Genomic DNA, 17,259 nt, shown 5'->3' with positions numbered 1-17,259 from the left:
AGGGCAAGAGCACCACATTTTTAACAAGGGAGAAGGGTCTGTAACTGGTTTCCTTTCACGGTGTCATCACTGCAAAAATGATACCTGCGGAGGAGAACATGTTCAGTGTGAGGCTTGGCAGCTTGGAGAAATGTGCCCTCGGGTGAGTAAACAGCATTTAACCAAACCCTGGAGTTCAGACCTTTATGATTGAAAGGCTCAGCTACACCATGCAGAATCCAGGTGGTTCTTACTAAGCAAAACCACTTAAAGAACACCCCCTCCTCCCGTGGCCTTTTAACAAGCTGAAAGTGAATCAGCTGTGTCAACGACAGATTTTCAAAACCTGTGGCTTTGGGTGGGCCTGGCAATGAATTTAGGCACTCGGGTGCCCCACCTGCCAAGAGGGGACTTTCCCTAAAGTTCAGAACCTGGGGGATCTTCATACATTGCTTCTGGGAAGGGAAAATGTGGCAGCCACTTTGGGAAACAGTCCGGTGGTTCTTCTAAAGCAGTGGTTCTCAAACTTCTGGCCCTTTAAATACAGTTCCTCATGTTGTGACCCAACCATAAAATTATTTTCGTTGCTACTTCATAACTGTAATGTTGCTACTGTTATGAATTGTAATGTAAATATCTGATATGCAGGATGGTCTCAGGCGACCCCTGTGAAAGGGTTGTTTGACCACCTAAGGCAGTGATGGCAAACCTTTTGAGCTCAGCAGGTCAGCATTTTGAAAAACCCTAACTCTGGTGCTCTGTCACATATAGAAATTTTTTGATATTTGAAACCATAGTAAAACAAAGATTTATATTTTTGATATTTATTTTATATATTTAAATGCCATTTAACAATGAAAAATCAACCAAAAAAATGAGTTCACGTGTCACCTCTGACATGCGTGTTACCTGACACGCGTGTCATAGGGTCGACATCACTGGCCTAAGGGGTCGCGACCCACAGGTTGAGAACCGCTGTTCTAAAGGTTAAACATAGTAGTTACCACATAACCTAGCAATTCCGCTCCTAGGTATGTACCCAAGAGAAATGAAAACATATGTCCACTCAAAAACTTGTACATAAATGTTCACAGCAGCATTATTCATAATAGCCCCAAAGTGGTAACATCCCTGAGGCCAATCAACTGCTGAATGGATAAATAAAAGGTGGTATATCCATATAAGAGAATATTATTTGGCAGTAAAAAGGAATAAAGTACTGATCCATGTTACAACATGGATGAACCTTGGACATATTATGCTACATGAAAAAAGCCAGTCACAAAGGACTATAAATATTGTCCTTTTATATGAAATGACCAGAATAGGAACATCTATCAAAATAGAAAGCAGGTTGCCCAGGGCTGGAGAAAAAGGGTGGGAGGTTATGGGATGATGGCTGATAGGTGTGCGGTTTTTGGGAAGGGAGATGAAATGTTCTAAAATTGACCTTCGAAATGATTACACAATACTGCACATATACTAAAAATCACTGAAGTATATAATTTAAATGGGTGAACACAGGCTATGAAAATTATATCTCCATAGAGATGTTGGGGGGGAAAGACCATGGAGGGATGTCACTCCTGAAGAGGGTGAAGCCCGCCCAGTTGGGGCAACAACCCAGCCATGAGATGCAGGACACCTGGCCTCCTCCTTTTCCTATGGGCATCTTTGGCTAAAGATGAGCCTCCCTCAGGGCTCAGCTGCAGAATGTGGCTGGATTGGAGGTCAGAGGACTGGGGTCCAAGTCCTGGTCATGCTTCAGGCTCAAGCTCTGCTCTTGAATAAGCAAAGTACTGGCACAGCCCCAGTGACCTCTGACCCTAACAGCACCAAACCCAGGAATGGGGACTATGACCATGTACTGTAAGCACAGCTAAGTCATGCAGCTGAGCAAGGTCTTCATATATGTTTTTGAAAATAGTTTGCAAAAACTACCATCTAGCTTTCCTAGGTGGCCTTAGACACATTGTGTGACTCTGTGAATCTCATTCTTCTCACCTTAACATGAGAGCAGTTGAACGGTGATCAAGTTTCCTTCAGACGCTGACTTCTGTTGTTTTGTATCATCCTCTATTAAGGTCGCCTTTTTTCTTGCCATATGGTAAACACTGTTAGGTTCTCTAGCTACTCTCACCAAGTAAGATTCCATCCTCTCAGCAAGAGAAGAGCTTGCCACTGGGAGCTAGATCCTCACACAGTCTGTATTCCTCTCAGGCCACAGTCTCCAAACAAAACAATTTGTATGAATAAATGCACCCAATGGAAATAAACCCGAGATTTCCTACAGCTACTGCCTGGGTGCTTTCCTTCTTGTTTGAGATAAAACAGAGTCTCCTATTGGCCTGTTTCTCAAACCTATATCTTACAATTGATGTCTTGCTCTGGCCAAGTTGAATTTGGCTTAAGGAAAACGATGATTAATTTTTCCATGTAAATTAGATGGACAGATGGAAAGATGCAGAGTTGAGACGAATAGTTGGGTAGATGAATGGCTGCATGGATAAGTGGATAGGTCAGTGGTTAAGTGGATGGAGAGAAAGGGATGAAGGGATGGGTGGGTAGAAGGATATGTAGGTGGATGGGTGGGTGATGGAATGTATGCATGCTTGTTTGCAGAGACAGATTGATAAGGAAATAGAGAAACAAGACATAGGTGCAATGAATGATACTCACTCAGTCCCATCTTCTCCACTTTGCACTGTGATATTCAAAGCCCCCAGTTTGTACTGGAAGATATTTAGCCAATGCTTTTTCCAGAAAAACGTAACCTTCTGGATTTTTCCAACGTTGATGTCCACATCAATGTCACGCACATGTTTTGCATCTGGTTTGAGGGATCCTCTGCAAACATAGACATAAAGTGTTCTATCAGCTGGATAGATGAATACTAGGGTGATAGCAACCTGTTGTTACTCCAAACACTGGCTGTTGCTGTTGGCTTCCTGCAATTCCCTTCACTGCCTCCATGCACATCCAGGGCCGCTAAAACACAAACGTATCTGTGAAGAACACACCTTTAGAATAATACTGGACTCTAGATTCCCACTGTCTTGATTGGTACCTAGAGGAAAGTCAACTACTTGGGGCGGCATATTGACTCTTTAATTTCACCGCAGGACTCGTTATCTTTGTTTAAAGATTCATGTGCTTCAGCCGGGGTCATCTGAGGGCATCTCATATGTAGCATAACAAGTAGTCAAAGAACTTTAACTTAATGTGAAAATTATTATGCAAACTTAGTGCAAAAACAGAATCTAATTTTACAGCACAGTTATCCAACACATTTTTACCAAGAGCCTCATATACCAACAAAAGCTAGGTGCTGAGGCTACCATCACAACAGGAAGCTAGCTTATGCTTCAGGTGGAACACAGCTCACGTGGGGGAAGGGGTGTGTGTGTGGGATGGGAAGGAGTTGCCATATAAATGTGCCTTGTCTAAGGAGAACATGATATTCATAAAACTTAAGCAGGGCCTTGTTGCTGTGGCTGAGAAATAGAATGTGGACTCATGAACCAGGAGGTCACAGTTCAATTCCTGGTCAGGGCACATGCCCAGGTTGTGGGTTTGATCCCCAGTAGGGGGTGTGCAGGAGGCAGCTGATCAATGATTCTCTCTCATCATTGATGTTTGTATCTCTTCCTCTCCCTTCCTCTCTAAAATAAAATTGTAAAAATTAAAAACAACAGCAACCCCACAGCTTCAGCAGGAAGGAAGCAGTGATTGGCCATCCAGAAGGAGTCAGCCTTTAAAATCTCGAGTGCTTCCTCTCTGGGCCTCCCTCTTCTCCTATGGGGTGATTGAATTAGATGCTAAGAGACATTCTTCGACTCTGACATTCTACGATTCAAAGGTTCTGTATGGCTAGATGTATGTAGAAGTTTACATCCAATCTTGCATTAATAATCTATTAGGGAAAGTATGGTCATTTCGCTTTACTATCAGACTTACTTGAAAATTTCATACTGCTTTGAGTTTCCATTGCTTCCATATAAAGCAATCATGAAGGACCCACTCCTTGTCTTTTTTCCAGCCAGTGTGACTGATACCCTGTATCTCCAAACTGTGCAAAGAAAAGATACTATCAGTTCAATGAACTCATCTTGTTGAAAAAAAAAAGACCCATGGGAGCATTCTTGTTCCAAGCTCTGAATCCCCCATGAGTGGGAGGTAAGGGTGAATATAACGAATGGTTTCCTTCAATGCAGGTGGGGTCCCGGGAATTCTGATGGTAGGTGGGGGTGAGGGACTCAGGGGGAAGTAAATACTGCAGGTCAGCATAATCTCTTCCCAACTAGCCAGGTATGTGTTCCGATGGATGGAGGTTGGCTGGTTACTATACCCGGGTACCCAGGTGCCCACCACGGACTGTACCAGAAAGACCAGTGGGAGAGGGAGATGTCTGGGCTCCAACATTTGGATAAATCACTTACTGTTGCCTTCTTTGTTTTGATTTTTGTTATTTTCCCATGCCATGCACATATTCTCAGTGGGAAAACAACACAGATAATTTTTTAAAAATGAATAAACCCTTTCTCAGCACTCTGTCCACCTGCCCTACATCTCAGGGTCTTCCCAGTTTGGTTGTAGACTTAACCAAGCCCCGCGGGGTGATTTGCTGCCCGGGACAATTGGCATTGTCTGGAGATGTTCTTGATTGTCCCACCCAGGGAATGGGGTGGGTGGGTGCAGGGCTACTGGCATCTCCCTGGTAGAGGCTATGGATTTGCTAAACATACTGCAATGCACAGGACAGCCCCCCAATAACAAGTGATCCAGTCCCGGATTCCAGTAGAGCTCAGGTTGGGATACCCTGACCTAGAGCTTTCTATGAGTATTTACACACACACACAAATGACTGTATAAAAAGTTAGGCTTTTGCCTGTATAGTATCGCTCAATGGGTCAGTGTTGACCCATGAATCAGGAGGTTATGGTTTGATTCCTGGTCATGGCAGAAGCCCGAGTTTCAGGCTCGATCCCCAGTAGGGGTTGTGCCGATCAATGATTTGCTCTCATCATTGATGTTTCTATATTTTCCTCTCTCTCCCTTCCTCTTTGAAATCCCTAAAAATATATAGGGTTCTTCCCCTTCCGTAAAGAGTATGCACTGCTCTTCTTCATTCTCCCCATCCATCCCGCCAGACTGAGTCACCGCCCTTCCCTGTCCTGTGCTCCATAAGGACGGCTTCACCAGGGGTCCTTCCTGCCAGCTTTCCCTTGGGTTCAGGCCATCAGAGGCTTGCACGGGAGGCCAGCAGCAGGAGGAGGGAGATGGAGGTGCTTGCTCCCCTGCAGCCTCCTTGCTCTAGTACCAGGTTCTGGCAGTAGCTGGCTTCACTCCATTCCTGGAGCCCTGCAGCCACTAGATTCTGGACGCCTCAGCATCCCTCGTTTGTTCTTTCAACCCTGTCCACTCCTCCAAAAGCGGGCCCTCCAGTGAGGTCTCCTCGTTGAACCACTTGAATGAGCTCTGTCTTCTGCAGAGACCCTGACTGGAACATGATATATAACGTGATGGTTTGCTATTTTCCTTTTTACTTAATATGCCTTAGAGGTTTTCTAGAGCCTTCCTTGAATGGTTACATACAGGATGTGGTTAACAAGTGGCGGATATCTAGCTTTTTCCACGGGTTCTCTTGGTATTAAAATCAATGCTGCAGTGAACATCCTTGAATACCTTCTCCTGCACACATGCAAGCATTTTCCTAAGGTGCGCTCTGACTTAAAAGAATATGCTTGCAAGACTTTATAGATACCCTCATCTGTTATTGTGTATGCTAAGTGTCATATTACATGAAATACTGTGTGTAAACAGTGTTTTGTGAAGTTCTGCATGAATGTTTTTCAATGTAAAACTCCCTTGGAAAATAAATGCTCTTCTGTTCAGCCATCATGTAATATTAATTATAACAAGCAAATCTTGATGCTTTTACTATCTTCTTTTTAAGTGAGAAGCTGGGCAAAATAACACCAAAAAACACAGCATGCTCAGTTGTGTGTAAACAGGGGGACTAGCATGATGGGTAATCACGGGGTGCCTTTGCCCCATCTTGCCTTCCTCTGTTAATGGATCCATCCTTCCTGCCACAGAGTTGGGTGGACATGTGACCAGCCTGGGCCATTCACGGTCGACCTACTCTGCTGGTCAGGATTATTGGTTAAAGGGGTGAACGTGAGAGGCAAGACAAATGCCATTCTACCGTCCTTCCATTATCATTGAAGCTGGCTGGTGTTGAGTTTCTATCCATTGCTACCAAGGGTCCTAACTAACAAGGTTGATACACCTTTTAAAATCATTTGCAGCTTTTAAATGGGTACAATGGAAACTTACGAGCAAAGTTACCACTGGCTCCTGTGTTCAGGAAAAACGTTTGTCCCACGGCGCTGGTGTTCCCCTGAAATTGGTCAGCATAGTGCCCCATTTTGGGGCATCCTGTGACTGGACAAGGAAAACAGCCATTCTAGTGGAAAAACAAAAATTTGTCTGTGAGTGGTAGGCCTTTCACTCATTCACTCACTCAATGATCAATTCATCTTCCCATCCCTCCCTCCCTCCCTCCCTCCCTCCCTCCCTCCCTCCCTCCCTCATCCATCCAATCATCCATCTAATCATCTTTCTATTCATCTGTCCCTCAACCCTCCATCCATTCATTAATGCATCCATCTCACCCATGCCGTCCAGGCATCCTTTGAGAATTTTTCAGAATGGAAAGCTGGGGATCTAGGGAAGGCCCAGCCGGGTCAGGTCTGTGCCATCCGCCGCCTGCCCACCCAGCTCCCCAGAGGAAGAAGGCTCTACGAGGCTCAGCATTACCAGCACCTCCTCTTACTAGTCGTGGAGTTACATCTCTGCTCTGTTCCAAGCCACAGGGACAAAACCAACAACCACAGAGCCACCCCACCCTCCCCAGGCCCCTGGTGATACCCACCTTCTGAAACTCCTCGTAGGAGGCACACGGGTAGCCCAGGAAGCCATCGGGGTTGAGGATGCTGCTGGAGTAGTACTTATAGCTCCTCAGGTGATTGCAGGCTAGAAACTCTAGGGTTCCTGAGGAAGCAAAGGCCCCTGGAGCTCACAGGAGACTCTCACTTTTGAAGCTTGAACTGTTCTGATCTGAATAAGGAGTCACCTCCTCATTTCATAGAGGGGAGTCAGCATTCCCGAATGCCTCGGTCACAATTCCAAGTTCCTATCATTTACTTTGATATACTTTGGGGCAAATAGTTAATGATCAACATTTACAGCACATGGAGGTGGTATCTGGGGGCTTCTTTAGTCGTGGGGTTTGGCTCTGGTCGCTTTCCTCTGCCCCCCATGTGCCCATGTGCTGAGCAGGGCTTGCTAGGGGCTGGGCATGTGCTGGGGAGGGTCGAGTTCTAACAAGGACCTTTGTCCAATCCTCCAGGGGCCAAGCTTCTGACAGAAGTGAAGGATTAGGACTGGGGGCCTTGGGTGAGTGAGAAAAATATATGTAGTAACTAGAGACAGAGAGAGAGGCAGGGAGAAGAGAGAGAGGTAGAGGGAGAGGGACAGGGAGATGGAGAGGAAGAGAGAGGGAGAGAGAGAGAGAGAGAGAGAGAGGCAATAGCTTTCCAAAGGAATCTTACACTGTCACCCAGTTGTTGAATGTTAAGGCCCAGATGCTTGGTCTTCTGATTTTTCATAAGAAAACTGCATCTTGACTTTGACATGACAGTGTTCCATGCTTACATGACAGCAGTGCATTCCCTCGTTAAAACCGGTCCATGTGAAGGCCGACCACCTGCTACTGTGGGCAGGGCTGGGCCAGAGGGCCCCAGTTTGAGAACCAGAAACCATACCTGCCTGGCCTGTCCCAGGAAGGCAGCTTTTCTGTGCCCATGGACCCAGGCTGAGAAATTCCTCCTCCTTGGAAAGCCTGAGGTCAGAGCACTGGAGACCAAGGTCCCCTGGGCACTAGGCCACTGTGTCACTGCACTTTATCTACCACCCTTTTCTCTAAACCCAAGTCCTCTTATTTGAAAAATTCTGGGTTTTTTGTTTTGTTTTGTTTTATTTTTTTTATTTTTATTTCTCCAGCTCCTCGGTACAAAACCTCTCATGGCGTGATGCACAGTGACCCCAGACATACCTGGGGACCACTTCTGGGAGGTCTGGGGGTCCTCTTTGTGCTGGTGGATTAGCTCTGCCAGCCCTGGAGCCCAGGGACTCCTGCACCAACACTCATTACCAGACAACACAACCTGTTTCCACCTTAATTGTTTCTTTCACCCAGAATTGCTGCCCTGGGATCCATAATAGAGGGGCAAGTGGATTTAATTGTTCCTCCAGCCCAGTGCCTGGGTGACTGGGAGTCCACACAATAGACGCACATCCTGTGGGCTTGTTCACTCTGAATTGCCTCTTTAATTAAAGCTGGGCTCTTTGTTATTATGTGGGCCCTGCTGGTGGCTTCTGGGAGGAACGGCCTCATTGTGACTCAGTGTTCCTTCAGCTGGGTCTTCCCTGGAGTTACCTGGTTCTGGGCAGAGAGCTCAAAGGCTCCATTGGCTGACGGTGGATGTGGGCTACTGCTTTATCCACTCTATTCATTCACATTAAGCACACGGAATATTCAATGCCACAGAAGGCCTCTCTGCTCAGTGGAGTGGGCTGTACTGAGCGCCTGCTCTGGGCCAGCCCTGAGCAGGGTACTGGGGTGTCTGGGATGCCCGGGAAACTCCCAGCGGAGACAAATAAACACTAAAATGAAATGATGGCTGACTCAAAGCCTCCATGTGCAGGGGGAGATGAAGCCTGGTCTCCAGGGAGAGGCAACAGGAGAAGAGCAGAGGCCAGACAAGGACAGGTGATGGAGGTGGTGCTGTAAGTCACCTAATCGTAGGGGACTGAGCCTGTCTCTCACGTAAACACAGACCTCATGCGGACGAAAAAGGTGCCACATACTAAACCTGACAAACTCAGGGGAGGCCTGCTTGGTGGACTTACAAACTCAGAGGCCGAAATTAAGCATGTGGGGTGGGCTGAACATAAAAATTCTTAATTAAAAGCTGGTCATGGAGGGTAGTCCTGTCCCAGGCCTGTAGCTTCCTTGACAAAGGTCAATCCTTTCTTTTTTTTTTAATCTTCACCTGAGGATATGTTTATAAATTTTAGAGAGAGAAGAAGGGAGAGAGAGAAACATCAATCTGTTCCCTCCCATATAAGCCCTGACTAGAAATCAAAACAAAACCTTTTTTGTGTACAGGACCAAGCTTCAGCGAACTGAGCCATCCAGCCAGGGTGACAAAGAAACTTTACCTTAAGTGAAATTGTTTTCTTTTTGCATCTAAGGAAACACACCTTTTAAATATCAGAGTAATCTTTTCCAGATCCCTCAGGGCACCCTCTTATAAGAAAACCAGACCCCAGAACCCCTCACTGTGACCTTGTTCCCCAAATACCACCTCTATGTGCTGTCCATGTTGATCATTAGCTATCCTGTTCCCACCAATGTAAAAGAATGTGTCTCTCTATTTTTCTTTTTATCCAATTCCAGAGATTTCCCATTTTACTTTCCTCCCCCTCCCTAATCTACCACCCGTGGATTTCATGGAACCCCTATGTCTCCTCTTTTTATTCTAATGTTTAAAATAAGATGCAAAACTGCCGTTCTCCGGAGCATGTTCTCAGTCCGTTAAGATTTTGCTGCCCAGCAATTGTTGTCAGTTTGGCTCCAATAAACTCATAAAAATTCTCTACAGGTTTGGACGTTTCTGACATTGACACCCACAAGCCTCATCCCCCCTAGACCTCCAGGCTTCCGCCTACTCCATGCACACGCTCCCCAAACCCATGGAACATGTCCCCAGTCGGTCCTTTTACCAGCTCAGTCCCTTTCCCGTCCTAGCACCTGCCCACAGCAAAGCGTAAGGAAGTCAAAGCCCTCCAATACTTTGTGCCTGCCCTTCAAGGAGCAAGCAGTGCAAGCAGCTGGGGCGGGGGTGGGCACAGCTAGAACTGGTATTTGCCAACATGCCCGTCCAGCTCAGGCTTCAGCATCCTCATGAGGGGGAACGACCCAGGCTGGGGACTCAAGGGTCCCAGGTTCGATTGGGTATGAGGTTGGGACTTTGCAGCCAGAAACTAAACTTTAATAAAAGGTGGCCTTGGGCAAGTTTGATGACTGTTCAGACCCAGTTTCTTCAACTGTGAACTGGGGATAAGCAGAGTAATTGCCTCATGGCGCTGTGACAATGCTGGGACAGAATGAACCGGACATGGAGGCAAATTCAGTGCTAGCAGGGCCCGGCCATGCATCCAGCCTTCTCCCCAGGGAGGGCACTGCCATCTTGCTTTGCTAATATACGTACCTTCCCAGAGTCCATTTACATCAAAGAAGGGTGAAAGGATATTTTTGTGACATCCGGGCATTTGCTCTCCTCCATTTGGATAGAAATCCAGATGGCCCACCTTCTGGCTCATTCCCAAACCTGAAACATCGGAAGTGGCGGTGAGCAGGGAGGGAAGGGGTCCCGAGGCCAGGTCATGGCCCCAGAGAGGGTCTGACTCCTTCCGACGAGAGCGAGAGTCTTGTTGGTGAACTGTCCCCTCAGCACAGCCACCCCACCGGGCTTTGCAGATCCCTTTCCAAGATGAGCCGGTATCAAGACAAGGAAGGAGGATTGATCAGTGTCAGAGAGCATGCCTACATGTGTATTTGCATGTGTGTCTGTCTGTCTGTCTGTCTGTCCTGGGAGGCTGTGAACAATACTGATATAACCTGATACCATTATGCATAATTGACACCTATCAGGACTGGTGCAATTCCCATTCCTTTACTCATTATGAAATTTTGATTTCTATGTTAGAGAGTTATGTTGAGATCTCACTGTTGTATTGAGAGCCCAGCATAACGGCTGGACACTTTGGCTTTTTAAGCACACAGACCCGTGAACATCCTGGTCCTATTTACACACTCCGTGATCTCGGGCACTTACTTAAGCTTTTCAAGCCTCTGTGTCCTCAGCTATGAAACAGTAATAATAATGCCCACTTTGTAGAGTTGTTACCATGATTAATGAACGAGAATGTACAAAATGTCCAATGCAGCCCATGGTAACCATCACTATTATTAAAAACATACCCGTTGTTGGCATGTTTCATAAGGGGTTACATAAGAAAGTATTGAAAAAAGAACATTGAGTTTATGTAATATTAACTTTTTACATAATTTTATTTATTTTAAATTTTCATTTCCTTAAACTAACAACAACTCACCCATTTTATTTTAGAAGCATTAAATAAAAGAATATAATTCGTTTCCAACAACACAAACTAGAACTAAAGTTTCCACAAAAGAAGTGAGACAAATATTCAAACATTAACATTGCACTTTGCAAGTATATGTCAAGCATCTTATATAATAAAAGAGAAACATGCAAATTAGTTGTCCCTCTGCTACACTGAAGCCACACTCACCAGCCAATTGGAGTGACATGCAAATTAACCCAACAAAGAGGGCGGTGGCTACCGAGCTGGAGGCTTGGGTTGCCCCCAGCAACCAACGAAGGAAGCCAGGCTTCCTGCCTGCCCTGGCCTCCACTGAAGGAGTTGTTGGGGGCCTGTGTTGCTGGGAGTGGGGCAGGAACTACCCAGCCAGGTGCGGGGCGCTGGGGAGCCGGGAGCAGGGAGCCAGGCAGCCGGGAGCGGGGTGGGAACTTCCGGGGGTGGGAGACAAGCAGCTGGAAGGGGGGCGGGGACTTCTGCCAAGTCACCATGTCGACTCGGCAGAAGGACCCGCCCCATAGCCACTTGCTCATTCACTTACTCACTCATTCATTCACTCATTGACTTACTCACTCACTCATTTATTCACTCACTCACTCACTGGGCAAACACTCCCAGGTCCCTGGCACCAGGCCAGGCACTGAAGGTGAAACAGAATAAAATAGAGCTATGTCTTCAAGGAGTTAGTAATTCAGTAGGGTGAAGCAGGCACATGAACAAGGCAGTTGTATGCACACATGTACTGTACTGGGTTCGGTGAGGGCTGTAACTAACAGCGTCTCTGTTCTCTTGATAAAATGTGGCCTCAGGAGCCAGGCCGCCCCAAGCCTGTAGGCCTGTGCCTAGGTCCGGAGTGGCCAGGATTCAGGAACATGACAGAGGGTGCAGGTTGGGCTGACAGATTTGCCCCCCACCCCGGGCATGAATTTAGTGCACCAGGCCCCTAGTGCTAAATAATAAAACCCTAATATGCAAATTGACTGAACAGTGGAAAAACTGGTAGCTATGATGAGCACTGACCACCTGGGGGCAGATGCTCAATGCAGGAGCAGCCCCCTGGTGGTCATTATGCTCCCACCAGGGGAGCACCTCTCAGCCAGAAGCAGGGCTCACAGCTGCCAAGCTTGAGGGAGCCTCTCCCGCCTCCAAGGGAGGCAGCACTAAGGAGCAGGGAGCCTGGCTCCTGGCTGGTGAGCACAGCCGTGGTGGCAGGAGCCTCTCCCGCCTCTGCAGCAGCAGTTAGGACCCTCCACCCCTCCTCTAATCCCCCATCCCCCGGCCCCACCAGTGCAGGAATGGACAGTGGAGCCTAGGGAAGGTCACAGGGTTGAGGACTGAGCAACAGCCTTCCATAGGCTACACCACTGTGTGTCTGACCTGCCTGGGGCCACAGGCTGATACCACTGCCACTGGGCTGGCTGTTGATTTTAAGTCTGACACCCACTTCAACTGGTTGGCATCCAAGCTATTTCTGTGGTTAACCATGTTGCATACCACCCCTGGACCTACTCTTACCAGTTACAGCCCTGGTCACCAAGAGGGGGAGTGAGGCACTCACCTAGGTAAGGGACTGTGGGTGAGGTGTCTGTGTGAATCACATCCACAAACATGGCGTCCGATGGGTCCAGCCTCACCTCCTCGGGCGTGCCCTGGAAGCCTGGTTCTGCCGGATCCAGTCCTGAAAGGGGGAGGTGGACAGTGACAAACCAGGTTCCAACCCCTGGACCCACAAAATCCATGCGGTTTTCTGCCTGAAGCAGGGGTTGTGCCCAGCTCATCTTCAAAGAGAATCAGAGGGTGGGAGGAGCAAGGCCCACAGACTCAGTGACCTATATTCTAGCACAGGTTCTGCTCAAGGTCAAAGGCATGTCTTCCCTCAGCCTCAGTTTCCTCATCTGGAAAGTGGGAATAACAGCAACCTACCTCATGGGGCTATTGTGAAAGCCCCACGCAAAGGTGTAAGAGAAAGAACTTTGCAATCTGAAAAAGTCTCCGTAAACACAATCTATGAATCCCCCATCCTTCCCCCAATGCCTAGCACACAGCCCTGGGCAAAGGAGACAGCCATCACACTGTTTGCACAGTGACATACACACGGGACTCAGCGGTGTCTGTGTCTATGTCTTGTGTGCCTTCATTTGCCTAGTGATTCATTCATTCATTCTTATTATCTACCACGTGCTTCCTGTGACAGGTCTCAGCTACTTTCATTTTCTGCCTGTAGCTGGCACTGCCACGACAATTAATATCTGTGGAACTGATGAATTCGTATTGAAAAACCATTTCACTGTTAAAAATCTGCCGTACTCTAGCAATAATAATCCTGAAGTCATGAGTTGAATGTGCTAGTATATTTTTCTTTTTTAATAAACGTGTTTTTATTTACAATTCTATACTATTTTTTGTAATTCAAATGAAAATGTATGGGCAATTATTTTTTAATTTTAAGTCTGGCAGCACCTAAAATCAGTTTCTCCAGAGGACTGTGGGGTGCCCTTGGCCATGAGAAGTGCCTGTGTCTGGGCTTCCATTGCCTTATAGGCCCGCCCCTGTCACCCCACCAAACCCCACCCCCGCACTCCTTACCTGTGATCCTGCCCACTGAGCCTCCCAGCCTCCTGCCTGCCTCTCCAGCTGCGTGCGCGCCCAGGCTGTGGCCAATGAGGTGCACGTTCTCCAAGCTGTAGCCCATCTTGGTCTGTGGAAGGATGGTGCATCAGGGACCCCAGGCCTGAGTGGGGACGCCCTGGCCAGGGGAAGGGGATGGTGACAGGTCTCAGGAGGAACAACCTGGCTCCTGGACCACAAGGACAGCCTGACCCAACCCTGGGCCAGCACAGTCTCCAGAGTCCCCAGTCCTGAGTGCAGGCTGCAGGGTGAGGGCAGCGGGGGGAGGGAAGGCTGGGATGGGGGGGCGGATGGGAGGGGGACATGGTGGTGACAGTGCGGACCAGTGGCCTCTGTGTCCACTGCATTCGACCTTGGGAGCCTGGCTGGGTGCTGCCTGCTCCATCCAAACCCATCAAGGCCTCCCTCCCCTCCAGCAGTGCCTGGGCCTGTCTGGAGAGCATGGGTAGCTGGCCCAGCTCTGGGTGCTCAGGAATAGACCTTCCAGAAGGCGGTAAGGGGCTTTCCCCTTTCCGAGAAAGAAGACTTATTTTCTGGGCTGACCATTCCCAGAACAGCCTCCAAGGAAGGCTTATTTCAAAAGCGGAAACTGAGGCCCGAAGTGGTTCCTTTGCCCCAGGCCACTAGGGATCTTCAGGACACTCCAGGAGGGGAAGGCTGCAGTTTCATTTTAGGAAATGCCCCTCTGTGTGTCAAGGCTTCCAGGCCCAGCCCCTGTGCACCAGTCCCCAGGCTGCCTCTGGGTGCACAGGGTCTGCCTGCCTCCTCCGGCCCCTCCCCACAGGATTCGGCTCAGGAGGATTTACCGACAGCTCTTGTATTAAGAACGCTATCTCGGCTCCCACGACTCGAATGTTGTGGACGGCTTGGTTGTACTCTGTCCAGGACCCACCCATCCAGTCTACGCAGATGCAGTTCACCTTCTCCACCTTAAACATGTTCTGGGGGAATAAAAACAAGAGGGAGAATCCAATGTATTAACAGGCACAGACCGCACACTCCAGAGACAGGAATTCACAGCACCAAGCATCTCATGTGTCAGAGTTTTCATATTCCTCCCACTTGTCCTAATCCTCACCACTCCACCAGGAACCGGTACCTGATCCCCACTTAACAGATGTGAACACTGAGGCCTGGATGGAGTAAGTGACTGGCTGAAGGTCTCCCAGATGGTTATTGACACAGCCAGGCAGAAAAAGGTTCACTTACTACATCAGGGCTTAGCCCACTGTTATGGGAGGGCCAGATCCACCTGCTCATATAAATCAAGTTGTATTGGGAACAGCCACACCCCTTTGTTTACATATTTTCTCCCTCTGCTTTGGAGCAACAACAGGGTTGAATGGAAACCATATGACCTGCAAATGCTAAACTATTTACTACCCAGTCCTTTACAGGAAGTTGGCTGCCACTTGTACTAAGTTTGCTGCCACTGTACTAGGTGCTGAAGCCACGGGAGGGCTGCTCTTATGTTCCCAACAATGCGTAGGGGGGAGCTAGAAGGTATTAAAGGACAAGATGACATTTAGATGGAGGTAGCTACAACTCTCCCCACATGTGCATCTTTTATATTATGTGGTGTGGCCGCCGTGTGCTGCCCAAGCTCAGAATGGTCCCATGATGGGACCAAATAACTGTCAGAAAGAGCCACTGCAGAGCCTGTGTTCATTGGAGGATGGCCTGGACTACCCCGGGGAGTGAGGCAGGGAGGAGTTGCCGGGAGGCCAGGGCATTGGGATGGACACGTCCCCCTGACTCTCGCAGCTCCACATTCACGTGGCGTCCTTCTGGGACTTGGGGGAACGTGTGAACGCCCAAACCACCAGAGGAGCAGCCCACCCTTGGGAAGAAGCTGCTCGAGGTCTCCCCCAGTGCAGACTAAGCTGAAAGCCTGCCCCTGGGAACCTCTAAAGACTAAATCTATAGACACAAGGTTGTGGTATTTTATAGACAGGAGACCTGGCTTTGCATTCCCACCTCTGGATTCAAATCTGGGCAAATGTTGAACTTTTCCTGTCTTAATTTCCTCATCTATAAAATGGGAACAATAACTCTACTGTTCACAAGGTTGCTTCTGGCGGGGGTTGGGGGTGTCAAATGAGACAAAGACTGTGAAATAATGATCACAGTGTCAGGCTCAGAGGAAGTGCTCAGAAAATGGATGTTATGAATAATGATTCATCACTAACATTTCTGATTCCTTCAGAACTGCACCATCCAATACTGTGGCCCCTGGCCCCAGGTGGCTATTTACAATGAATAAAAGTCCATACAATTTAACAGTCAAGTCTTTGGTCACACTCCCCACATTTCAGGTGCTGGGTGAGCGCAGGGGAGCAGTGGCTCCTGGTTGGGACATGACGCCAAGGAGCCTTTCAGCCCTCACAGGGAGCTCTGTGGGACAGCAGGGTTTCAGGGGCCACGTTTACGTGGGTTTCTAATGCCACACGGGGCTTTACATAAACCACCCAAGACAAATGCCAGGGAATTTGCTGACGCCTCTGCTTCTGGGCGTTTTGATTGGGCTCTGGGTCTCTTTGGTCTCCAGAAGAGAGGACAGGCTAGAGGTCAGGGGGTCGTGAGAACTTGACAGTGGACGCTTCGGAGGACCCAGGGTTTCCTCCGAGTTTTGAGGAAGGAGCATCTGTCCCTGGACAGTCTGCGATCCCAGTCTCAGGGCAGTGACCTGGAAAGTGTTTGAAGCTGGGTGCCGGGTACTGGTCTCAGCGGGGTGTGGCCGGGGACAGGGCCTTACCTGGCACATGTCCGTCAGCCATCTCCCCTCCCCCTTGTCTATGAAGCCGTGGATGATGAAGCGTGTCTTTCGGTCCAGTTGGAAGTTTGAAGCCTTCACGGTGGCCAGGTCCATGGAGGAGATCCGCTGGTTAAAGTGGAAAAGGTGAATTGGGACGTTGGCCTTTCCAAGCCAATGGCCTGTGAGAGCCAGTTCCAGGGAGACTGGGTCACGGGATCAGCTCCCACGAAGTTGGGTGGGGCTAGAACAGGAGTTCCTGCCCTGGGGTTTGAGGACAGGATTCAGAAGGTCCACATTCATGGACTTTCTAGCATTTCTGTTAATTATGAAATTGGCAACAAACCATGGTCATTGTAACAGCACTCTGTCACCAGTGGGAGCCACAGATTTTTTTAGGTAAAAGGACAGTGGTCACAGATATTTTAAAATCAGTTATTCTCATTACTATTTGTAGTGGCCATAGTTAGACCAACCCGTGGATCTTGTTATTTAGTGAGATAATAATAAAGCAGCATAGATATGACTGTGACAGGTACTTATCTTTTCAAATGTTTTGATATCTGTTTTTCAATATAATTGGTTTCCTTTGTAATCCAATATGTTTTATTTCGCATTTAAATACATCATGCTGAGAAGGGACC

General features: G+C 48.1%; 1 protein-coding gene across 1 annotated transcript; it reads right to left on the bottom strand.

Annotated features, from left to right (window-relative positions):
• LOC102416858 (pancreatic lipase-related protein 2-like) lies at positions 1-16,970 on the bottom strand. The gene is made up of 11 exons (XM_014455331.2): positions 16,962-16,970; positions 16,619-16,744; positions 14,670-14,804; positions 13,822-13,933; positions 12,794-12,913; positions 10,320-10,439; positions 6,917-7,035; positions 6,319-6,448; positions 3,937-4,048; positions 2,659-2,826; positions 1-84 (listed from the first exon to the last, which is right to left on the bottom strand). Exons 1-11 carry the CDS (start codon positions 16,968-16,970, stop codon positions 21-23), a joined length of 1,215 nt encoding a protein of 404 aa, XP_014310817.2. The 3' UTR covers positions 1-20.
• Positions 16,971-17,259: the final 289 nt, after the last annotated feature.

Source organism: Myotis lucifugus, unplaced genomic scaffold (genome assembly GCF_000147115.1).
Source record: "Myotis lucifugus unplaced genomic scaffold, Myoluc2.0 scaffold_44, whole genome shotgun sequence".
In the NCBI taxonomy this organism is placed as follows: domain Eukaryota; kingdom Metazoa; phylum Chordata; class Mammalia; order Chiroptera; family Vespertilionidae; genus Myotis; species Myotis lucifugus.
This window is presented reverse-complemented; position numbering and strand designations above follow the sequence as displayed.

Coding starts and splice junctions, on each gene's coding strand:
- LOC102416858 (XM_014455331.2), bottom strand. Junction 13,934..14,669: donor TCTTAATACAAGAGCTGTCG/GTAAATCCTCCT, acceptor ATCCTTCCACAG/ACCAAGATGGGCTACAGCTT. Junction 7,036..10,319: donor TGTAAATGGACTCTGGGAAG/GTACGTATATTA, acceptor TTGCTTCCTCAG/GAACCCTAGAGTTTCTAGCC.